Raw genomic sequence first — 24,760 nt, 5'->3', positions numbered from 1 at the left:
CATCAGAACAAAGAACCAAATCGAATTGAAGAGAGAAAAAGAAAGATTCTTTCTATGCATCTAGTTGAACAAAGAACCAAATCCATAGAACATAACTCGCGACATAAAAAATCGACCAAAATCAGTAATGAAATTTGACCACAACTAACCTAGGTTACACAAGCTGTGACGACAACAACGAAGTTTGATGAACTCGACAGCAACAGGGGAAACTCTCTCAACTGGGTTCCTCAGATGTTATCCTGTGAAGGAGCAAATGAAGACATGAGAACTCGCAGCCTAGGAAGACGAACCTCGACGGCGACTCACTTACCTTGCGGTGGTTACGAGGGGGACGTGCTGACACTAGCGACATAGAGGCTGGAAGCACTTTGAAGCACAAATGAGAAGATGGAATGAGGGGCTGCTCACACTGAAGCCCTAATCTGATTTGAAGAAAGGGTAAAGTTGACATTAGTTAATTACAATAGGGGTATTTTAAGTACAAAAATATTATTAAAGTTTCAGTCTCTGTCTTTAAAAATCTCAGTCTCCAGTGTCCCTACTTTTTGGTGAGGTACTGAATTACTGAAATTTTTGAGACAGAGACACAAATTTAAGTACCAGTCTCTACCTCAACAAACATAATACTAAGTTCTTGTCCCCCAGTCTTAGTTCTAGTCTCTGCAAACAAATGCTACCCAAATGACAAGAAAAAGAAATACCATTTTAACCATCTAATCATACTAAAACCCTATAGTTCCAACATAATATACTAAGCTAAATCCACATAACAAGTTTCAATCACATATGAGAACTTCAGATAATGGAACGCACAAGGGCAATCTTCCGTAAATCTGACAAGCCCCAGAAGTGAGCACACACATTCAGACTCTCAGAAAACTTCAATACTACCTTCACCACCTCGTTATCACCGAACCCAAGTTGTGTAAGCTTCTCACCGACCTTAAACTTCTCGTTCACACCAAGGATGGCATCAGCAAGTAGTTGGGCATTCTTCCTTTGGTCAGTGGAAGATTGCTGGATATGGTCAGCCATCCTCTCTAAAACATCAACCTGCTTTCTCTTCTTTCCATAATGCCTTGTGCTTCCTCCACTTGTACCAACTTCAGAGTGTGAGGCTTGTCCTTGCATTGATTGCCCTCTGTCTATGTTTGGATTTGGAGACATTTCAGAGTCGTCAAATCCAATTGTCTGGTCTTCAGTCTCTTTATTAACCTGTTCCTCTACATCAAAGCCACTGATGGCACCTGCTCCCGTGGCTCTATCCTTATCGAATATACCCTCCATCCGGTGAAACAGAGGAAAGGGCTTGCCAGGACTATAAAATTTGGTTGGATGTGCCTACGAAAACAAAAACAAGATTGTAGTCAATATATACAAAGAAAAAAGATACAAGTCATTCAAGTAGGGATAAGATCACACACGACCTTGAACCACGTATCAAGGGCATATTTGCTATTAGTCTCGACACATTGTTTTTCATGATTCCAGCCAAATCCACTGCATGCAAGCATGTCAGCGGCGTACTGATACTTCTCCTTCAACTGCTTATGCTTATTCTTGTAGTATTTCATGGTTAGACACCCAGGGAAAGCCTTCAGTATCTTCAGAGCTAGTTTCTCAAAAGTTTCGGGTTTGAATTGACCACAATCAGCCCTCTGACCATCTACAATGAACTCCTCCATGAAGCCAACAAAAGCATCAATCTCTTCATTACTCCATATGCATTTGTTGTCCATTATCACCTAACAAAATTAACATAAATAACCATAAGCAAATACAACAAGTGTAAACCCTAAACCACAAACAAATACAATTGTAAAAAACAACCATAAACAGTTTTAATAACCATAAACATTTTTAATAACCACAAACAAATAGTTGCTATTACAAACAAATAGTTGTGATGCGTGAGCATCTTTTCTTTATTTTCTATTCATTTTAGATATGAATTTATTTAGTTTTAATTAAATTTTTGTGTTTCAAAACATGTTTAGATGCTACTTTGAGTTGGTCTATTATTTTGATTATTTTAGGCAAAGTTTGGATCGGTTTGACAGAGTCTGTGCAGAAGAAAAAAGAAGAATGTCAACTCTGTTAAACTGGCGCTAAACACCGCATCTGGCATTTAGCGCCCAAGTACTTTGGATTGCGTGCAGTCATTCTGTCAAGTTGGCGCTAAACGCAAACCTAGGCATTTAGTGCCAGGTGCCTCGTAACGTGTGCGAGCTCTCTGCCTCATAGGGCGCTAAACGCTGAACCTAATATTTAGTGCCAGGCAGTCAGAAACAAATTGGAGCTTACTGCCATCTGAGGCGTTAAACACCGATTTTAGCATTTAGTGCCAAACACACGGATCAACCTCACTCAAAGGAGCATCTTTAGTTAGATTTGGCTTTTAATTATTATATTTTGTTTTATTTTGGTTATTTTTATTTACAAATAAAATCTTTTAGAGCTAGAATTTATTATTTTATTTTAGTTTCAAATCAAATTAGGTTAGATATAAAAAAAAAGATTAAGCCCTTCGGGATGACTTCTCCCTTACGCACCTCATTACAGTTTTTACACACTCTTGGAGCCCTAGTTTTCTCTCTGAGTCATGAGCAACTAAACCTCCCCGGTTAAGGTTAGGAGCTCTATTTGTTCTATGGATTAATACTATTACCATTTTATTTTGATTAATGTATTGATTCCAATTTCAAGGATTTGCTTTCGTTCTTCATCTTAGGGATTGGAGTATATTGGAAGATAACCCTTTTTCTACTTGAGTTCTTGTTAAATCTTGAAAAAGTAATTTACGTGGACAAAAGCTTGAAAGTAATTTCTCCTAAATCACTAATTACTTGGACTTAACGGGATGCGTGACATATAATCCTCTTATATTTGGGTAATTAGAAATTCTGTGGCTAATAAACTAGAATTGGACTTAACCCTCTAATCGAAGTCAAGTGATCAAGGAATTGGCGGTTGATTAGGTTAAAGGAGACTAAATTACTAAGGAATTAGGGTTTAGTCAATCACATTTTGTCATGAATTGAATCTTGCATGATTAAAATAGTTGTTAAGAAATAGAAATCCAGAAAATAAACAACTCTGAAACCTTAACTGTTCTCTCACATACTTTTCACACCAAATTTATTGTTTGCTTTCTAAATTCCAGAATGCAATTTGAACCCCGAAATACTCTTTTCTATTTGTCTAACTAAGTGAATCATTCAATTGTTGTTGCTTAGTCCATCAATTCTCGTGGGATTGACCCTCACTCACCTGAGGTATTACTTGGTACGACTCGATGCACTTGCCGGTTCAGTTGTGGTATTCTAATTCTGCACCAAGTTGCTATTACAATGTTTCCCTTCACAACAAGTCTTACAAATTAAAATGCATCTATTACAACATAAATTAATCAATGACAACATACATTAAAATCTACTACAACACAAGTTAATCTATTACTACTCTATACGATTAGTTCGCCACTCTTCATACATCTCAGTTGCTATGTTGTCACGCCAGTGTGTCCACTCGTTCGTGTTTTCAACCACATCAATCATTTCATCTGGTGCTTTATCTGGGTCGGGACCCCCAATCGTGCACCTGGTGGCTTTGGGTTCTTCTCCGAACTGAACAAGATGTTGTCGCGGACCGCATGTCGGTCCAGGTTCATACGGGCATCCTTCAATGACTTGAAAGCTTCCCATTGGTCTTTCTCCATTCTCCTCATGTAATCCTTGACAACCATCTCCATACCTTCCAGCTCGGGATCCTTGTCTTTCCCTTTCATGACTCTTGACGGTGTTTCCACACCCTTGGGGGTGGCTAGAACATTCTCTGAGTTCTTAGCCTTGTTTCTATTTTGGCTTGGATTCCCACCCTGCTCCAGTAAGGCCTTAGGAGTAGACACAGGTTTCTTCAGAGTTTGTGGGTTTTTTCCTGCACCCGATTTGGGGACCCATTTTAGAGTTTGGGTCCTAACCGTTGCCTCTTGGGCCTGGGGTAGCTGCGGCCCAATCTGCCCTACATCCTCTTGGTCCTTATCCAAACCTTCCATATTATATCCTGCACGTTCCCCGAACTTTCCCATGCAAATTAGCAAAGCGGGATCCCTGCCCAGAATCTTTCCCTTTTGGAGACCCGTCCTTTTTAGAATTATAGCTAGAAATCGGCACCTGATTGGCCTGAGATTTCTTATGTCCTGATTGAGCTTTCTTTTTGTCAACATATCTTTTAACCATCATCCATGGCCCAAAATCAGCGATGGATTGACCATTAATGTGATTTTGCTGATTTCGTGGGGTCTCAGACTTTCCATTCTGGTCACCCTCCCTCCCGACCGGTACCTCCACTGGAGTAGTATCTCCGGCGCTAGTGTCTTCCATCGGATTGTCGCCAGATGCGAGGTTCTCTATACATTGCTCTGATCTATGGCCATATTTGCCACATGAAAAGCAGATTTGATGCAAACTTTCATACTCAAGGTGGAGTTCACATCCAAGAACCGAGATCCGAGGTACCAGTTGTTTAGCCAGGTCAATTTCAACACATATACGGGCAAACTTCCCCCTCGAGTGAATTGAGGTGGTACGATCGACTTTTAGCATATGACCAATAGCGGATCCTACCCTCCAAAGAAACCGGTGGTTATAAAGTTCAATTGGAAGATTTGGGATCCGGATCCAGGTAGCGATTTTCCTCACTTCTGTGGAACCTGATAGGAAGAAAGGTCTCCATCTCTATACAATGAGATGGTGGCCGGCGATCATCCAGGGCCTTTCCATAAGCGCATGTGTGTAGTCCTCCTCGTCTGAAAAGTGAACCAAAAAATAGTCACGATTCATATCAATAACATGAATCTTACCTTTACTTTCCCAATCTTTGCGGAGACGTTGCTCCATGAACGCGAAAGTAACACATTTGCCCAACACCTTGACCATGAGAGCATTTTTCCATGGTTTGCACCATTCTTCAAACTCCTCTTTTGACATTGGAATCGTAGAGTAAGGGTTGAAAAGTTTCTCTACATTCCCCCATCTTCATCATCTTGATAACATTTGCCTTCAGGGTTAGGCTCATGATCATCCATGTTGAAAGGCTCTTCATGGTCGCCTTCAAAACCAGGACTGGTCAGTAGAGTATCCTTATATGAGTCTTTCAAAACTGGTATGGACTTTTCCTTTACTGGGACAATCTCCATACAATCAAACGGTTGATTGAGATCCACCTCTCCTCGCGTCTTCACTTTCTTCATACTTCGTTGCATTAGGTTATCCTCTTGAGTGGAAATCCTAGCAGAACGCTATTTTGTATCCATATTTGAGTTTTACATCAATCCAAACACTTTAATTAGTTAGATGATGATCATAATTTAACATCATAACTATTGAAATGTATTTTCAAATTTTAGTTAATTAAATTTTGTATTCGAATGTATATTACGCATAATGAAATTTAGAATATAAATTTATTTTATCCATTTAATTTTGAATTTATTTTATGAAATTTAGAATTTTGTATTTAAACGTATTGGAATATATTATTTATCCATTTAATTCAAAAATTGAATTTGAATTTCCTAAGTGTACCTAATGAAATTTAGATTTGAACATAACCTAATTACATACTATTCGTAATTATTATTATTATTATTATTATTATTATTTTAAAGGTAAATTATTATCATTTTTTTCCGAATTTTGTTTTTATTTTTGTCTAGAAAATTTTATTTGTTCAACGGTAATAAGTAATAATACTATTACCGTTTTTATCATCAGCACAAAGATTGCGATTGTTTTGAGGATATGATAAATTAAAGGGTAAAGTATATTTTTTGTCCCTAATGTTTGTTAAAAATTTCAAAAATATCCCTAAGTTTTAATTTGTTTCAATTTTATCCTTTAAGTTTTCGATTTGCATCAATTTTATCCTTATAATTAATTTTTAGATAATTAATATTTTTCTTTCCAATTATACCCCTTGTCTATCCCCCCACCATCATCATCATCACACTCCCCTCTGTTTTTCTCTCTCTATACCCCTCGTCTATCCCCCCACCATCATCATCATCACACTTCCCTCTCTTTTTCTCTCTCTCTTTTCCCCATTCTCACCATCATCTCCCCCATCGTGAATAACCATTATCAACATCCTTCTCCATCATCGTCGGCCATACCCCTCTTTTTCCTTCTTTCTCCTTTCTCCTCCAACCCTCCATCTCCACCAGCGTCAACATCAGCCGCAAATCCTTCCGCCTTGGAAAATTCGTCCAAGACCTCAACGCACTCCAAGTCTTACACAAACCGCACGTCTCCTCCGATCTCAACTTCTTTCTCTCCGTCGTCGACTTCGACAGCGAGGGAGTCTATTACTTCATCGAACAACTCGTGTGGCTCGCCAAATCGGGACCCATCGATCTGAAGTGGTCACGTTCGTCCATAGGAGGTCTGAGGAGATGGACGGAGATGAAATAGGGTTAGGAGCACTGAAGCCAAACGGAGCTTCGAGGAGAATTTTGGTTCTGTGAGGAGCAATAGGATTAGGGAAAGTCGTGGAGTTGGTATGGTTTTTCAAAATTTCATGTCAATTTTTAGTTCAAATCAATGAAAATTTTTCTTTTGAAATGGTCATTGATGGGTACAAATTTGAGCTTGAACACTGACAAAGATAAATATTATTGTGGCTTGTGGTGGTGAAATATTACATTTATTTTTGCAGTTTTGTAATTGACACCAGCAATAGCCATGAGGACAGAGCATGAATTAGAAAAGAGAAAATAATGCTTATTCCAATTGAATGAGTACTCTTCATATTCTATGGGAACTTGAAAAGAAATGCTCCTTAATGTTAAATACAATTGAATGAGTACTCTTACATAATGGTTGTAATGGAGAGTCCGAAGAAAAAGAGAGGTATGGATTGAATGAGTACTCTTACATAATGGTTGTAATAGAGAGTCAGGAGTAAAAAGAGAGGTATGGATGGAGAAGGAAGTTGATAATAGTTGTTTGATGATGATGGTGGTGGAGCTCATGGTGAAGACGGAAGAGAAAGAGATGATGATGATGAAGATGATGGGATAGGAGAGGGGTATAATTGGAAAGAAAAATATTAATTATAAAAAAATTAACTATAAGGATAAAATTGATGCAAATCGAAAACTTAAGGGATAAAATTGAAACAAATTAAAACTTAGGGATATTTTTAAAACTTTTAGCAAACATCAAGGACAAAAAATATACTTTACCCTAAATTAAAACATAAAAAATAAGACATAAAAAACTAAAAACATATAGTATTTTTATATTTTATTTGATAATAAAAAAAATTATTAAAAAGAGATTAAAATATATTAGGATTAATTAATATTTATAAATACTCTCTTATATTCCATCATTCTAAACACTTGAGTACTCACAAACCCTAACAGCCACTCTCTCCCTCTCTCTCCGAGCTCTAACCCAGCCAGCGCCCAGCGCCGCTGTCGCCGACTCTTCTCCTCAGCCAGCGTCTAGTCCCGCCGTCGCTGATCCTCTTCTCCTAGATCCCTTCTCCTCGCGTCGTCAGGTTTGCTCGGAGCTGCTATTGGCGTTGCCGCCTCTGTCCTCCTTGTCGTCGGCCGCCGTGAACTCGTGTCTCTGTCCTCTACGTCGAGCCCCCTCTCTCTCTCTCTCTCGCTCGCGTCAAGCCTCTATCCTCGAGCCCCCTCTCTCTCTCTCTCTCTCTCTGTCCGAGTTCACTTTCCTTCCTCCCTCGCCGCCAGCCTCTGCCGCCGCCTGCAAACTCTGCTGCCGGCACCGCAACGAACACCGCCTCCTTCAGAAACTTAGCTGGAACATAGGACATGTGAAGTCCAAAGCAGCTGGACAAAGAAAGTGTAGCCGACTAAACTAACGCTTCAAATTCCGCAACCGCCATTTTCTTACAACAAAATCCTTCGTTTTACTGCACCCTTCAACTGGGGCGATGTCTTTGTCAAAAGAAGCAGAGCCAACGTTGGGTCACCTCACGCTCAAGGACACTGAGGTGAAGCTTCCACGGCCAACGAGGGTCAAGAACAAGACACCTGCTCCGATTCAAATCACAGCGGAGCAGATTCTACGGGAGGCTCGGGAGCAGGCTGAGATCCGCCCGCCAAAGCAGAAGATCACTGACCCCACTGAGCTTGGCGAGTACCGCCTCTGCAAGCGCAAAGAGTTTGAGGATCAAATTCGGCGTGTGAGATGGAACATTGGCGTGTGGATTAAGTATGCACAGTGGGAAGAGTCTCAGAAGGACTTGAAGCGAAGTTTGTGGCATTTGAGAAGCAGTATGGTGATAGGGAAGGGATTGAGGATGCTGTTGTTGGCAAAAGAAGGTTTCAGTATGAAGATGAAGTAAGGAAAAATCCCTTGAACTATGATTCATGGTTTGACTATATACGATTGGAGGAGAGTGTGGGCAATAAGGAAAGGATCAGGGAGGTTTATGAGAGAGCTATAGCTAATGTTCCTCCTGCAGAGGAGAAGCGATTCTGGCAGCTATACATCTATTTGTGGATTAATTATGCACTCTACGAAGAGCTTGATGCTGAAGATGTGGATCCAACAAGAGATGTATACAGGAAGTGTCTCAACTTGATTCCCCACAGCAAGTTTTCATTTGCAAAGATATGGCTTCTAGCAGCCCAGTTTGAAATACGTCAGCTGAATCTCAAGGGTGCTCGACAGATATTAGGAAATGCCATTGGAAATGCTCCAAAAGACAAGATTTTCAACAAGTATATAGAGATAGAACTGCAGCTTGGTAACATAGATAGATGCAGAAAACTATATGAAAAGTATCTGGAGTGGTCGCCTGAAAATTGCTATGCTTGGACCAAGTATGCAGAATTGGAGAGATCTTTATCTGAGACTGAAAGAGCTAGAGCAATATTCGAGCTTGCAATCGCTCAACCAGCATTGGATATGCCTGAGCTATTGTGGAAGGCATATATTGACTTTGAGACTGCAGAATTTGAGGCACAGAACAGTTTAGACCTGACAGAAGAAGAGCAAAAGAGGGAATGCCTTCAGCGTGCTAGAAGGGTGTTTGAGAAAGCTCTTAACTACTTCAGATCGTCTGCTCCAGAACTGAAGGAGGAAAGGGCAATGCTATTGGAGAAATGGCTCAACATGGAGGCTGCTTCTGGGAAACTTGGTGATGTTAGCTTAGTCCAGTCTAAGCTGCCGAAGAAGCTCAAGAAGAGAAGACAAGTTACTACTGAAGATGGTTCTGCCAGAATTGAAGAATTCATCGACTATTTGTTCCCTGAAAAAATTCAGACCAGTAATCTTAAGATCTTAGCAGCTGCATACCAGTGGAAGAAGAAGCAAAAATTGTCTTCTGGCGACAACTAACAATATTTTCATCTTTTGTCTTGTTTGTCACATGTATATATGTGTTCAAGTGATTACGAATGGGTTATTCGTTATTGTTAAAATCGAAACTGTTGAATACAATTATTGTGACTACAACTTAGCCCAGTTACGTCTTTATAGTTTATAACATTCACTGTTTTAGTAGAAACTTAGGTGGTTCACGTGAAGTTGACAGGTGAGAAAGAGCTTGACAGGTGAGAGAGAACTGTTAATGAAAATTTAGTCAAATCAATCAAACTATCTAACAACTCTCCGTTATTAACTTCACTTAAATTCGACTGCACCTGAGTTTATATCTACTGTTTTATCTAAGGCCAACAAATGTTAATCTACAAAAAAATAATTATGAAAATATAATTTATTTTTATTTTTTCATTCAAAAAATTAAAAAATATATATAATTATAAAAAAATAATAAAAAAAATTAAAAAATAAATGATATTTTTTGTTAATATTTTTATATTTTTTTATCAAAATAAACATAAAATATAAATTTAATATCTTTAAATATATATATTTTTTTATATTTTATCTATTAAACATAATTTTATATCTTTTTATTTTTATTTTAGTATCCTATCCATATAAACAAACACGCTCTTTAATATCTTTTCGGGCCATGTTTACACATGAATTTCAAATTGATTGAAACAAACACAAATGAAAATCTAATTGAATTGAAAACTAAATATAGGAGCACAAATAAACTCATGATACAATCTTATCGGAAGTCAAAAAATAAATAAATAAACAAAGATTGATGTTACACGCACAATAAGTAACATTATTGTACAAGAAGCCTCTTCTGCTCACAGGTGGCAATGCATAGGTAGTGGACGAATTTTTGTCATATTCGACTCTATCCTATCCTATAATAGTGCATATAAAATTTGTTTCACTCCTATTTATAGATAGTAAAAAATTAAATTTTAATTTATTTTTGTATTATTCTTTCTTTTTTTATTTAGTTTTATAATTATTAAATTTAACAAATAAAATAAAATTTTTAAAATTTATATAACTATTATTACATATATAATATAAATTAAAATAAAAATTTAAAAATAATACAATATTATTAATTATTTATATATATTATATATTATATATTATAAATATATTGGGACGGTTAACAATATATTATATATTATAAATATATTATAAATATTATTTGTGGCTGAATCTTATTTCAAGGACATCTTTTTCTCCACTTGTCATGAGAACCCTGAACTTCTGTTTATTGATTTTGAATCTAAGGTTATAGCTCACATGAACCGTAGGCTTCAAAGACCAGTGACTATGGAGGAAGTGAAACACGCAACATTTAGCATTCATCCTCAAAGTGCTCCAGGAGATAATAGTATGACAGCAAAATTTTTTCAAAGCTTCTGGAACATACTTAGTGGTGATGTGTTTCGAGCAGTTAAGAGTTTCTTTTCTGGGGGCAGAATCTTGAAGGGTTTTAACCACACTCAGATCTGTCTTATTCCCAAGATTTCTGATGCTAAAGATATGACTCAGGTAAGACCAATAAGCCTATCTTCAGTCTTTTACAAGATTATCTCCAAAGTATTTGTACATAGGTTTCAGGGTATGATAAATAGACTAATCAGCCCTACGCAGAGTGCTTTTATTAAAGGCAAATTAATCTCTGATAATATCCTAATTGCTCACGAGTGTATGCATTACTTGAAGAACAAAAAAGGGGTCTCGAAAATGAAATGGCGCTAAAATTAGATATGAGTAAGGCATATAATAGGGTGGAATGGCACTTTCTTTGGTTTATATTGGAGAAGTTTGGTTTTGACTCCCGATGGATCATGTGGATTCGAGAATTAGTGACAACTGTTTCTTATTCTGTTATTGTGGAAGGACAACCTTATGGTTTCTTCAAATCAAATAGAGGTATTCGACAAGGAGATCCTCTATCCCCTATCTTTTTCTTTTTTGTGCAGAAGGTTTCTCCTTCTTGCTACACAAGGCAGAACAAAACAGACTAATTCAGGGTCTTCAGATACATAGGCGATGTCCCAAGGTCAACCACCTCCTGTTTGCTGATGATTCTATTTTATTCTGTAAGGCTAATCCTGAAGCATGTTCAAATATCCTGCATTTATTGAATTCTTATGAAAGCATCAGTGGCAAGAGGGTAAATCTTAATAAATCTGCTGTATTCTTTAGCCACAACACTCCGTCCACTACTCGTACACTACTGGCTAACTCTATGAATACTAATCATATTGGGGCTCAGGATAAATACCTTGGTTTGCCTTCTACAGTCTCTAAATCGAAAAAGGCTTCTTTTAGTATGATCAAAGAAAAGGTTCGAAAAAGAATCCAAGGGTGGAAGCGCAATCTTCTTTCGTCAGGTGGTAGACACGTATTGCTTAAGGCAGTGGGAGAAGCTATTCCTATTTATACATTGTCTTGCTTTAAGTTGCCTGATGGTTTAATTTCAGAAATTCACTCTCTACTTTCTCAATTCTGGTGGGGACAAAAAGGTTCTGAAAGGAGGATGGCTTGGATTAGCTGGGACACTATGACTCGCCCACAAAAAGAAGGAGGCCTTGGATTTAAAGATCTCAGAATCCAAAATCTGGCGCTTTTAGGCAAACAGTTTTGGCGACTTGTAACACAGCCTACTTCCTTATTATCCAAAATCTTAAGAGGTAAATACTTTAGCAATGGTAATGCTATAACGGCAGAAATTGGAGCCTTACCTTCTTGGGGATGGAGGAGCATACTGGAAGGCCGAAAGATTGTTGAAAAAGGTCTTAATTGGGCTGTGGGTACTGGTGAGAATATCCGAACCTTTGAGGATCCTTGGCTGCCTCCTCCGTATCCTTTAATGATTTCTGACATACCAAATAGACAGGCTATTTCTGAGTTGGTTTCAAGAGTTAAAGATCTAATTACTGAAGATAGAAATTGGAATCAGAATTTCATTCAAGAATTATTTCCCCAAGACGTTGCAAACAGGATTTTGTCAGTTAAAATTCAGCAGAGTAGGGACAAATTGAAATGGGATTTGAACAAATCCAAGCAATATGATACAGCTTCAGGTTACAGAATTGGCTATTTATTTTACCATCCGTCTCTGGAGCTTTGCCCTAATTATATGCAGCAGAAAAAGCCGTGGATTGATCTATGAAAGTTGAACTTGCCTCACAAAATTAAACTATTTATCTGAAAAGCTCTCCATGCCTGACTTCCGGTGCTTGCTCAGATTCATCACCGCATCCCATCTATATCACCAATATGCCCTTGCTGTCATGAAGCAACGGAAACAGTCACTCATTGTTTGATCGATTGCTCTAGAATTAAAGACGTATGGTCTCAGAGTTATCTTCGTGACTGTCTTCCCCCTCAGAGTTCTAACGACTTTTGGACATGGTGAACTGCATCAACAGAGATACTTAACCCGTTGAAGAATGCTGGGCGTAATCCTCAATTGCTTGCCATCATTTGCTGGAACTGTTGGAAAGTTCGCAACCAGTTGATTTTTGAAGGTTCTACTTCTATGTCGTCTGCCATTCTAGCAAGCTCTGTCAATTTGTTTCGTGAAATCCAAAGAACTCCCAGTTTAGGTCGTCATCTCCATGAGACAAGCTCTTAGTTGCATTCAATTTGATTTATCATTATTTCTTCTTTAAGATTTTTCTTTGTTTTTCGACCACGCACCGTTGAATGAATACCTTCAGTGTAGTGTTTTTGAAAAATTCCCACCTTTTATTATGTTGTTCTGCTTTTGGACATCTTTGTATTTCATTTTTTAATAATTAATGAAATATAACCTATTATCTTTAAAAAAAAAAAAACAATTGGTATTACCTAAATTTAACTCTCATCCCGTATCAAAATAGATAATTACCTGGTTCAAATAGATAGGAACAGTATAAGTACTTATAAATTCGAATGGTATTGTCTCCCCACTTCTTCTATTTAGGAGAAAAAAAAAAAAAAAACCTTAAACTCAGATTTAATGATTAATTTTGCCCTACTATTTGCTTGTTTGGTAACAATAGGAGAGCAACAAAACCTCTAAATTTACAAACTTATACAAGACAAATTGAAAAATATTAGTTATCAACATTTTTTCTTACATTTATCCTTTATATAGGAACGTTCAAGGATGATGTTTAAATTAATAAATCCTATATAGGTCATGGTGAACCATCGATTGATGGTTTAATTACAGTAAAAAATAGTGTATTGTAAAATATAGTTAAGAGAACTAGACCACCAGCCACGCTTGCAAGTAACGAATCTGTGATTTCAAGCTTCTGATCCATCTCATTCACTTCTTCTTTGCTGATCTTCATATCTGAAACTGCAAAAAACGTTGAAAATAATCAAAATATAATATGAAAATCAAAACACATTGAGAAAGAGAAATAATATGTTTAGATAACTTTAACATTTTACCTCTTCAAAATTGTCATGATGAGAAATGAGAATGAATATATTATACACCACACATAATCACTTATTATACTTCCATTTTGAACATGAAAAATACTAAGTAGTAAAATATATCATATCAAACATATTAAAAAAATATAGTGATGTTATACGTATGGGTAGAGCTTAGTTGAGACAATGAAGAGTCATAATCTCCAAATTTTTTATAAAAAATTAGTAGTACTTTTTCAAAAAATAAAAATAGTTCAATTGATTCATATATTTTACTATAACTTAAAGTACCCAATTTAATTCTCATTTTTTGTTTTTATTGCACAATAATTTTTAATTTTAAACATTAAAAATATGTTGGATTTAGACTAAATTGGGTGAATTTTTGTTGACTTTCACAACACATCAAAATTAAAAAATAAATTCAAATCAAATAAAAAATTTATCTAACAAAAAAAGATAAGAATAAAAAAAATCATCTAACAAGCAACACTCTCTCTACTTTTGAATTTAAATGTAAAAATTAGGTATTTTTTATTTATTTAATTTAATATTATTTTATATTTTACTGTGTATTTAATTTAATTTTTATATGATAAAAAATATTAGAATATTCAATAAATATTGATATTATTGTATTTGTATAAATTGATAAAAAAAATTCAATATATATTATAAATTACTGAAAAATTTAGTTCTAATTCAATTATTGAAGATTTCAAGTCACTAAAGACTCTAAAAATACTATTATAAACTATTTTATATTTTTTATCTGTAGAATTATTTATTTATTATCTTATTAATAACAAAATTAAAGAATACTTATATTTATAAATTTTATTTTAATATAAATATTATTATTAAATTTTTATGTTAAATTTTTGTCCCCAAAATTTTATTTCAAGCTCTGTTACTAGTTATGCGTATAATTTTTGTGTATAATTCTCCTGTATATTTTTTATTTTAAATATTAAAAGTGATTCATAAAAAAATAATGATTGAGAAAACCTTAACAAAATAACCGCTATTAAGATTTTTAAGTTTTGGATTAATGAATAACTTTGAGCTATTATTTAAGTAGTTTTTTTTAAATAGAATATAATTAACTCTTGTCAAAAACTCTATCGGTCAATAAATCTAAAAAAATTAACTAACTATATATTTTCTTCTTTTCTTTATTAAATAATATTTGAATCTACAATAATTTCATACATATTACTCAAATTCCTCGTCACACAAGCTATTCAAAACGGCTTTAGGGAGGGGGAAACTAACACCTGAATCACGTTAAATAATTAATATTTTTATAGCTAATACTAAAAAAAAAAAAAAACAAATTAACTGAACAAATATGTTCTCCCTCTTGAAAATAGCATTATTGATTACATATCTTCTAAATAATTATTAGATTTGCTATTAAACCTTTACATTATCAACTTAGTTATATAAATTATTTCTATACATAAAAAACAAAAGATATAACCAAGAAAAGAGAGAATAACATACCCCTGACTTTTGGAGAAGAGATTGGTTTATTGGAGAGAGATTGGATTTCTTGATCAAGCTTTTGTAATGCTTCTCTAGCCTTATCTGGGTCTACTTCATATTGTTGTGAATCCTCCTTCACTGCATGAACTATGAAATAATTAGAAGGATTTGATATTAGCCTCTTATCCTTCAATAACATGCTGTTGTTATGGTCACTGTGCACTAAGTTTTCACATAGTGGTGGCTGCTTATAGAAGCAGAGAAGCTGAAGAGAAGAGAGCATTATTTCAAGTATAATGGGAACTAATGAAGGAGCTCAATTTTTTTTTTTTTTTTTTTGTCACACAATTTGAACCTCATCCAATTATACAACACAAGCAAAGGAGTTGAAGATAATGTTGTGCATCTTCAGGCTAGAGTGTGAAATAATGAAAGTGACCTTCTTTGATATTTTGCATTCTGTTTGTTTGGTAATGCGTGTAAGACTGTTTAGGGCATTCTAGTCATTTCAGCGAAATTTACATAGTATCGCATAGATATACTTTTTTTATTTTTTATTTTTTATTTTTTAAATATACCACATGCTCAAAGGGCATAAAATTTCACATAAAATTAGACCATGCAAAAAGTGGTCTAAAGAATATCTAATAATAAAACCACAGGTCACTACATGATTGCGAGTATAATCAAGTCTTTGCAATAGTCGCAGTATCCAAGTTTAGTTAATTGCAAACTTAAAAAAAAAATAAAATCAATGAGTTCCAGTGTTAGCTTAAAGTTCAAATTAGACTATTGGAAATAAATGCTAAATCATACATGTTATGTGAGTTGCTGGTGACATTGGTTAACTGTGCTAGCTCCTAATCTAGATATCTATTGTAAAATTCTTAAAACTTAAGAGTTGGTGAAGATAATAAACAAGTTTCTAGTTATGTTTTTCAAAATTTTCAAGTTTCAGCAGTTAAGATTATGAAAGATTTATATTATCATACTATAAAATAAATAAATAAAAATATCCTCATATCAGACAATTTGGAAAGCTGGAAGGTTTAGGGGTTAGGTACATTATATTAGTACAAGAGTTTGTCTATGAAACATGAGCAAAATCACCATATCCTATGCTTCTGAATCTGACTCTTCATCCTCGTCCTCGTACTCGCCATCACTTAATATCTCTGTCTCAGCCAGCCATTTGAAGCTATCATTGTCATGGTCTCCGTTGCTCATGCCTTTCTTTTGTCTTGGAGCCGTAAACCTCCTCAAGTTTTCCATCACAGTTTGGAGGTTCTCTGAGAAGGAAAGAGGCTCTTGGTTCCTAAAATCAATATCATCAACATCATCATCTTCCGACCATCGACTGATCATATTTATCGACAATCGTCTTCTGAACTTAAAACGACGAAGTTTCTTGAAAGATGACGATCCGGGTGAGTAGCAGCAGCTGCAAGAGTCAGCACAAGGACTTGAATTGTCAAGTACCTTGACACTTTTTGAGCATGATGCTTCTTTCTCTTGTACAATAGTATCCAATTCTTCCACATCACTTGAGGAATCTGTTCCTGTTGCACTTCCTTCCTCCACCCAATCTCTTGATACCCATATCATGTTCAAGGTTAAATCCATAAACGATCGAGATCCTAAGGTAGCTGTATATGGACATGAGAATTGGATATTAGCCATGTTTGTTTCTTTCTTATATACATGAACCCCCCAGTCTTTCAGGATGATGTCTGGTTCACACTTCACCTGGATGGACTTCCAACAATTATCATGTCGGAAACGAGCATCAAGCCTCTTCCACTCCTCATCTCTGAATAAAACTCGCAGGTCGCACAACAGCACATGATCTTCTGCTATATTGAAAATAAGATGTTGGCTTTGAACACTTACATGCTCATTGTCAATGAACAAGTGCAAGTTAACAGCATGATAGTTTATTTCGGCGAACACAAAGGCCAAAGCCACAACAGGGAACTTGCCACGAGCCCAGAAAATGGGAATCACACCATGGCCATGATAGTCCAACCATTCTGGAATCTCTGTTTCGGGCATCACAACTTCTAATCTATCAATCTCTCTGGGCATCTGTAACATCCATGGAGAAATATTTTAGCGCAATCTTTTATTTGTCATTTTTTTCTTTCGAATTTAATTTTGCTAAATGAAATGAAATATGAATGTGAGGAAGTAGTGAACCTGTGACCAAAGCGTACTTGATGAGTCAGCTGTTAAGGAATTGCAGTGTCTTGCATCTACTTTTTGAATACTAGAGGGCAGTGCTGGAATTTGCTGTAGCTTCAGGCAATAACTCACATCAAGAGTTGTCAAGTTAATAGATTCCTTAATGTACGTTGGGATTGATACAAAACAGTTTGATGACACATTTAATTCTCTCAGCTTTGGGAAACTATGTACAATCACATAAAGATCTTCATCTGATAGACTGGCATTGCAGAAATGCAAAGTCTCTAGATTTGGCCAGCACTCTGCTCTAGAATCGCATCCTTTGAACTGTGTAAATGATTCCCGAAGTTGAGGGCACCCTCCAATTTTTAATGTGACAAAATTTGGCAAGACAAATAGTTTACTTGGTAGATTTTGGAGTTGCTTACAATTTGACATATTTAAGTAACCAAGTCCACTAAGATTGGCAAAGGAAGGTGGAAGCTCTCTAATAGCAGTATCTTTCATACAAATTTTTAATGGCTTATCCATTGTTCCCACTATGTCTGGAAAGAATGCAAGTCTTCTACACATGTCAAAGGAAAGGAATTCAAGAGACGGCAAAAAGATTCTTGGCAGAAAACTTCTTAGTTGAATGCATCCAGAAGCACTTAAGTAAACAAGGTTAGGGAGAAAGCCGACCGATTCATCAACCTTTACCAGTTTCTTGCATTTATTAAGTATCAATTCTTTTAAATTTTTGGCTCCAGACACATCAGGAATTCTAGTGATGGATTGACAATAGGAGAAATTCATGTAGCTCAAATGCTCAAATTTCTGCAAAGAAAAAACCAATTGATCAATAACGGCAGCATCATAGCTAAATTGAATAAATTTTAAGCACTGCAAGTAACTGGCATCACCAACTTTACCTGAAATGGTTTTTTCAATACAAGAGGACTGCAACGTAAGTTGAAGGCAGCAATTTTCTTGGGATAAAAATCTGGTGGGAAAGATTTCGAAGGGAAACCCTTCCAATCAAGCAGCCTTAACTGGTTTGGTAGATGAATACGTCCGAATGAGAATGAGAAGCTTGTGTTCCGCACGATGAGAATTCTAAGCTTCTTCATCTCCTCAAAGGCTCTAGAAATCAAATTTTCTTCCAGGCAATCAAGCTTTATCCCTTCAATTTTGCTACTTCCCTTTAACACAAGTATATGTAAGATTAATCATTTATTGCTTGAAGGGTGTGGTTTGGGGTGGGGGATTCAAAATAAGATTCTGCTGATGTCTAATGATAAATGAATTGGATAGTTTGCATGTTATAAATAGAAAATCTTACTCTATTTTCAGTTAGTACTTGAAGGACATCTTCTCTAAGCCATAATCTACTACGTTCAGCGGCATCTTTTGGCGCCTCCTGCTTTACAACATCTCTACCCATGTCCTGTATTAGATCATGCATCCTCAAGTGACCATCTTCAACTGTTATGAGAGATCTATCAATAAGTATTCTAAGACCATCTTCCGTGTAGAACTCACACCCATCAAGTATTCTTTTCACATACTCCAACCTCTGCCCATTGAAGAAGCATGCGATGTCAAGAAAAATGTCCTTTTCATTGCTTTCTAAACTATCATAGCTTATTCTTAAAATGCTTTGAATATCTCTATGAGGATTCCGCTTATATTTCTTCAATGCAGACTTCCACTCATTTAAATCTTTGCCGATCAAATTAGAGCCTATAACTTTTAAAGCCAATGGAAGCCCTTTGGCATACCCTATTGCTCTAATGGAAAGGTCATGATAGTTTGTTACAGGACTACTCATTTTGAATGCATTCAGACAAAAGAGCTCAAGAGATTCATAGACATTTAACATTTTCATCTCATAAATGCTTTTGACCTGATGAGCTATTAGCAAATATGTATTCCTTGTTGTTATAATAATCCTGCTCCCGGAACCAAACCAACTACATTTTCCTGCCAATGCTCTTAATTGTTCCATGTTGTCAACATCATCAAGGACTACAAGGACTTTTTTTCCAGCAAGTCTGTCTTTCAATATAGAGATCCCTTTTTCTACGCTGCTAAACTTGATTTTTCCCTCTTCCAACAGTTCCAACAAGAGAGTTTGTTGCAGATGCACTTGCCCCTTGTCTTGATTTGAAGTTTTTCTGACATCGAAGAGAAAACAAGCACCTTCAAACTGGTTGCAGATGGTGTTATACAAAGCTTTCGCAAGTGTTGTTTTGCCAATACCACCAATTCCATAAATCCCCAACATGGAAGTGCTGTCACTAGACTTGAGATCTAGAAGTGACTTCACTTCCTCAACTTTAAACTGCAGCCCAACCATGTCCTCATCAATGTGTAACTGTTTCGAAGATAGTAATTTAGCATCGGCCTTGCAAACAATATCTTGAATGAACTTGTATTCATACCTGCATATATAATATGCAAATTGTTCTGGAATCATTATGTTGATCATGAAGAATTTTATTTTATTTTGATTAATGAGGATCTATTTCATCAAACGAAAGACAAAATAAGCTGCATCAACCTGTAGAAATAGATAATCAACTCAAAACAACTGAATAACGTAAAAAATAGTGGGAAATATAAAAATAATTTTAAGAAAACATAAGTTACATCAATAGACTTCTTATTTGGCAATTAACATTTCTGTATATCTGAATTGTTTCACTTTATTTGGTCTGTTTTCAATTTTAAGAAAATTGCTCATTTGATTTTGGGAGAGGATAGTTGTTAGTTAACACTCAAATCAGGGCTGTTTCACATGTATTAATAGCCACCAAAATGCAAAAGCCTTTATAAATGAGAAAGTAATGTTTCAATGACAACTTGACAAGTGAAGTTACACTCGCGCCTTAATCTAGTCCTCAATTTCGATTTACTCAATTTGGTCCCCAAAATTTCCATTTATTCAATTTGGTCCCTAACTTGGCATCTATGACTCATGTTAGTCCCTTATCTTATTTTCGTCACACAACCGTTAATGACGTGCTGAGATAAATTGTCGGCAGTCATGCTGCACTCCTAATGGCCATCTCAGGTGTCCTTGTAGAACCACAAACCCTAAACTCTAAACTCTTCAATGACCTTGCGTCTCACACTTAGAAAATCTTAAATTTGTTAGAGTACCAACAATTGAGAGAATACATAATATTTATTACCTTTTATATAATACAATAAACAAAAAAATATTATACCTCCATGATTAAATAATCCTTAAGACAAGGTTCGACTAGTATTTACTTACCCCTCTCTCAAAACATGTCCTGAAATTTGGGATACATCAAACAATGCTGACCTCCATTTTTTCACCTTCTCAGAGTCACAACCATACCTAAGTTCGTGAGCAGCCATGGCTTTTTCATAACTGTTTCTCTGATACCGTACATCAGAGGGAGCTACTTTGTAGAAGATTGGAAACAAGAGCATATTCTTCTCGTTCCGGCACTCGAGGATCTTCACGAGTTCATCAAGGCACCACTTGGAAGCAGCATAATTTTCAGAGAAAACAACAATCGAAATCCTTGAATGTTCAATTGCTTTAAGAAGATTAGGTCCAATAGAGTCCCCTATCCTCAGATTCTCATTGTCCATGAAGGTTTTGATTCCCTTGCGGGACAAAGCTTCGTAGAGATAACCTGTGAACGTGTGACGCGTGTCCTCACCCCTAAAGCTCAAGAAAATGTCGTAGTTACTCTTGTTGGTTTCAGAAGATTCACCTGAATCTGCATTTGCCATCTCTGTTATGAGGAGAAGAGCACTACAAGCAAAAGAGTGTACTTGTAAGTTGTAATGGTGTGCTTCGTGAAATGATTTGGAATCTGAAATTCTGAACTAAATTGCGTTTTACGGAGCATGGATTGACTCATTGACCAACTAAAGTTAACTTGCAATCATATTCCTTCTCCATTATCACTAAAGACAAAGTCATCCCTATCCAAAAAAACAACACTCCAAAAGTAAACAGGCGCGCTGCATATTAATAGTGTAATCAAGTTGGCCCAATTCTAAATAGAATCAAACGCATTAATGATAGTGAAAATACGCGCCCGTTCATTTACTCTACTTTTTCTTCTGCGCTTTTTTTTGTCGCTCGTTTACGCACAGAGCATTTTTTTCTTTGTTTTTTTTCGTGTTCCTTCTCTTTCACGTGTTTTCTCTTTATCGGCATTCTTTTGTTGTTGTTGTTGTATTTTTTGTCTTTTTCTCCTTTTCTTTCTAGTGAAGAAGCAGTAGAAGGTGAGAAAGAAGAGTTTTGAATAGTGCAGTATGAACCAAACACAGTATTCATAGTGAATCGAACACAGTACTCATAGTGAACCGAACATAGTACTCATGGTAAAACAATTGTATAGTACTGAGTGAACGAAACATAATCCATTATATAAAATTAAATTCAAACAACTTTCTGCAGAATGAACCAAACACAATACTCATGGTAAAGCGAACACAGTACTCATGGTGAACCGAATACAGTACTCATAGTGAAACAATTGTATAGTACTGAGTGAACGAAACATAATCTATTATATAAAATCAAATTCAAATAACTCTGCCTACAATTTACATATTATCAATTCAATTCAATTCAATTCAGTACACCTCCATCCATTTAATTCAATTCAAATTAGCAATTGCATTCCATTCAATTCGATTCGAAATTGAATAATCCAAACTTTGTCAGTTTGATTCGTTTCAAAAGAGTAATCCAAATTACTCTCCTATTTACCAAAAAATTATGAACCCATAAACCCTAAACCCTAAACACTAAAACCAGAACTCTGAACACTGAACCCTGAACCTATAAACCCTAAATCTCTAAAACCTAAACCATAAACCCTGAACCCGAACCCTGAACTCTGAACTCTGAACTCTGAACCCTGAACGCTAAACCATAAACCCCTAAACCCTGAACCCGAACCCTGAACCTGAAATCTGAACCTTGAAAGCTAAACCCTAAACCATAAACCATGAACCCTACCGTAAACCCTAAACCCCTAAAACCCTGAACCCTAAACCCTAGATACCTAAACCCTAAACCCTCAACCATGAACACGGTGAATCAAAATTAATACACGGGGCGAACCAAAAGTTTGAAACACATTGAACCCCTGTACACTGAACCCTAAACCCATAAACCCTAAACCCTAAAACCCTATCGTCATTCTTTTGTTATTGTTGCTGCTGTATTTTTTTGTTTTTTCTTCCTTCTCTCTCTGCTGAAGAAGCAGTAGAAGGTGAGGAAGAAGAGTTTTAAATAGTGCAGAATGAACCGAACATAGTACTCATGGTGAACCGAACACAGTACTCATGGTGAACCGAACATAGTACTCATGATGAACCAAACACAATACAATTGTATAGTACTGAGTGAACGAAACATAATCCATTATATAAAATCAAATTCAAACAGCTTTCTGTAGAATGAACCAAACACAGTACTCAGGGCGAACCGAACACAGTACTTGTGGTGAAACAATTGTATAGTACTGAGTGAACGAAACATAATCCATTATATAAAATCAAATTCAAATAACTCTGCTTACAAATCAAAATCACAAAGGCCACCAAACCGAACAATATTCATGTGGTGAATAAATGGTGATTAACTTTCAATCAACAAGAATAGTATTTCTCCATGCAAAAGAAGTACTGAACAGAGTTATTTGAAATATTATTCTTTTGCATGGAGAAATACTTCTTTTGCATGCAAGAATAAACTCTCTTCAGTACTTCTTTGCATGGAGAAATATTATTCTTGTTGATTGAAAGTTGATCACCATTTATTCACCACATGTACATTGTTCGGTTCGGTAGCCTTTGTGATTTCGGTTCACCAAATGAATGTTGTTCGGTTCGGTGGCCTCCTTTTACTCTGTTCAATGTTTAAGATTATTGTGATAGCATACAGCAATCTTTCCCTAGCTGTCTCAACGTAATAACCTCATTCAACTAATTTGAAGTTGAATAATTCATTGTTTCCATTCAGAAGTGTAGATCGAAGAAGAAAACGAAGAAGAAGAAGAACGACGGAGCTTATTACGTTGAATTCAATGCAGATCAATAATGAAGAATGCGAGCAGAGAAGAAAAACGCGAACAGAGGTGAACAGAAGAAGAAGAACGAAAACGCAATACGTTATATAAGGCGCGTGTATAACGAACGACTGTGGGGTGGGGGAACACGTGTGTGGAGAAAGTTACTTGGATAACATCCATGTATTTTTTACATGGATGTAGAGCTTTTTCCTAATTTTTTTTATTTTAGGACAATCTTTAACTTTTTTATTTCTGGACAATACGATTTTTCTGTTAAAAAATCCGTTAAATAATAACAAAAATTAGTTTTGTGGGAATTTTATTTATATTTTGTGGGAGTTTTAAATTTTCACAAAATTCTTTTCAACAATATAACTAATTACCACCATTACTACCACTACTTTCTTCATCCTCATTATTATTACTCCTACCTCTATTATTTTTATTAATTTATCATCATCATTATCTCTTCTACCGTCATCATCACCAATATCAATATTATCAACATTAAAATTCTCTTCTTTCATTTTTTATTCGATTTTATTTTTTCTTTTAAAAAGTATTTGTATTACAATTACTTTTTTTTTCGACATCATTTTCATCAATGGTTTTTCTCTACTTAACCCCATTGGTGAAGGAATTTTTCAAAAACAAACTTATTAATAGTTAGTGGAGATTTAAAACCCCCCACAAAACTTTTTTTTAATTATTTAACGGATTTTTTAACAGAGAGATCATATTGTCCTAAAATAAAAAGGTTGATGGTCAAAGTGTCTCTTTTGTTTGGACAAAGATCGCTTTGTTCTTTGTGAAAATGGACAAGGAACGGATTGAGTGTTTACTCTATTCTAATACTCGACAAACTTTCGTGCTGCGCCATGAACGACTTAGGGCTAATCATATACTTTAAAATTGTAATTTTTGGTGTTTTCGAAAGGTTTGATTTTTGTACCTCAAATTTTTTAATTTTTTTTACACAAATTGGACAGTTTGATTTTTATATCTCTCACAAATTGGACGGTCCAATTTGTGGGCCTTTAATAAATCGAACGGTTTGATTTCTACTTTTCTAATTAAACGATTTCACATTTGAGAATAACACTCCAACTATTCACATTTTAAAAAAACATCATTACCACCCCAATATCAAAAACAAAATGTTCACGACTTAGATGTCGAACATTTATATTTGAGATAAATTAGTTTTTAAAAAAACATTAATAA

General features: G+C 35.6%; 3 protein-coding genes and 1 pseudogene across 3 annotated transcripts; 1 reads left to right on the top strand and 3 right to left on the bottom strand.

The window, feature by feature from the left end:
* Window positions 1–798: 798 nt before the first annotated feature.
* On the bottom strand, window positions 799–1,517 carry LOC148575625 (uncharacterized). Its single transcript, XM_088501625.1, has 2 exons — window positions 1,431–1,517; window positions 799–1,344 (listed from the first exon to the last, which is right to left on the bottom strand). Exons 1-2 carry the CDS (start codon window positions 1,515–1,517, stop codon window positions 799–801), a joined length of 633 nt encoding a protein of 210 aa, XP_088357751.1.
* A 6,448-nt stretch (window positions 1,518–7,965) lies between these two features.
* Window positions 7,966–9,491, top strand: LOC107612188 (uncharacterized; annotated as a pseudogene).
* A 3,953-nt stretch (window positions 9,492–13,444) lies between these two features.
* On the bottom strand, window positions 13,445–15,684 carry LOC107612087 (uncharacterized). Its single transcript, XM_016313944.3, has 2 exons — window positions 15,318–15,684; window positions 13,445–13,728 (listed from the first exon to the last, which is right to left on the bottom strand). Exons 1-2 carry the CDS (start codon window positions 15,580–15,582, stop codon window positions 13,562–13,564), a joined length of 432 nt encoding a protein of 143 aa, XP_016169430.1. The 5' UTR covers window positions 15,583–15,684; the 3' UTR covers window positions 13,445–13,561.
* A 619-nt stretch (window positions 15,685–16,303) lies between these two features.
* LOC107611979 (TMV resistance protein N-like) lies at window positions 16,304–21,448 on the bottom strand. The gene is made up of 5 exons (XM_016313860.3): window positions 20,746–21,448; window positions 18,805–19,906; window positions 18,395–18,664; window positions 17,496–18,299; window positions 16,304–17,384 (listed from the first exon to the last, which is right to left on the bottom strand). Exons 1-5 carry the CDS (start codon window positions 21,234–21,236, stop codon window positions 16,416–16,418), a joined length of 3,636 nt encoding a protein of 1,211 aa, XP_016169346.1. The 5' UTR covers window positions 21,237–21,448; the 3' UTR covers window positions 16,304–16,415.
* Between the last annotated feature and the right edge of the window lie 3,312 nt (window positions 21,449–24,760).

The sequence above is a fragment of the Arachis ipaensis genome, chromosome B1 (assembly GCF_059453495.1).
Source record: "Arachis ipaensis isolate K30076 ecotype BB chromosome B1, ASM5945349v1, whole genome shotgun sequence".
Lineage (NCBI taxonomy): Eukaryota > Viridiplantae > Streptophyta > Magnoliopsida > Fabales > Fabaceae > Arachis > Arachis ipaensis.
The sequence above is the reverse complement of the archived record's forward strand: the minus strand, read 5'-3'. Positions and strand labels throughout refer to the sequence as shown.

Bases quoted from the DNA above. Each gene is read 5' to 3' on its own strand.
- LOC107612087 (XM_016313944.3), bottom strand. From the start codon at position 15,582: ATGCTCTCTTCTCTTCAGCTTCTCTGCTTCTATAAGCAGCCACCACTA. The intron at 13,729-15,317 runs GTATGTTATTCT...CGTTTTTTGCAG, and splicing joins CTCTTCTCCAAAAGTCAGGG to TTTCAGATATGAAGATCAGC.
- LOC148575625 (XM_088501625.1), bottom strand. From the start codon at position 1,517: ATGCTTGCATGCAGTGGATTTGGCTGGAATCATGAAAAACAATGTGTC. The intron at 1,345-1,430 runs GTCGTGTGTGAT...TTGTTTTCGTAG, and splicing joins CCCTTGATACGTGGTTCAAG to GCACATCCAACCAAATTTTA.
- LOC107611979 (XM_016313860.3), bottom strand. From the start codon at position 21,236: ATGGCAAATGCAGATTCAGGTGAATCTTCTGAAACCAACAAGAGTAAC. The intron at 19,907-20,745 runs GTAAGTAAATAC...TTATATATGCAG, and splicing joins GGACATGTTTTGAGAGAGGG to GTATGAATACAAGTTCATTC. The intron at 18,665-18,804 runs GTAAGATTTTCT...CTTGTGTTAAAG, and splicing joins AAGTACTAACTGAAAATAGA to GGAAGTAGCAAAATTGAAGG.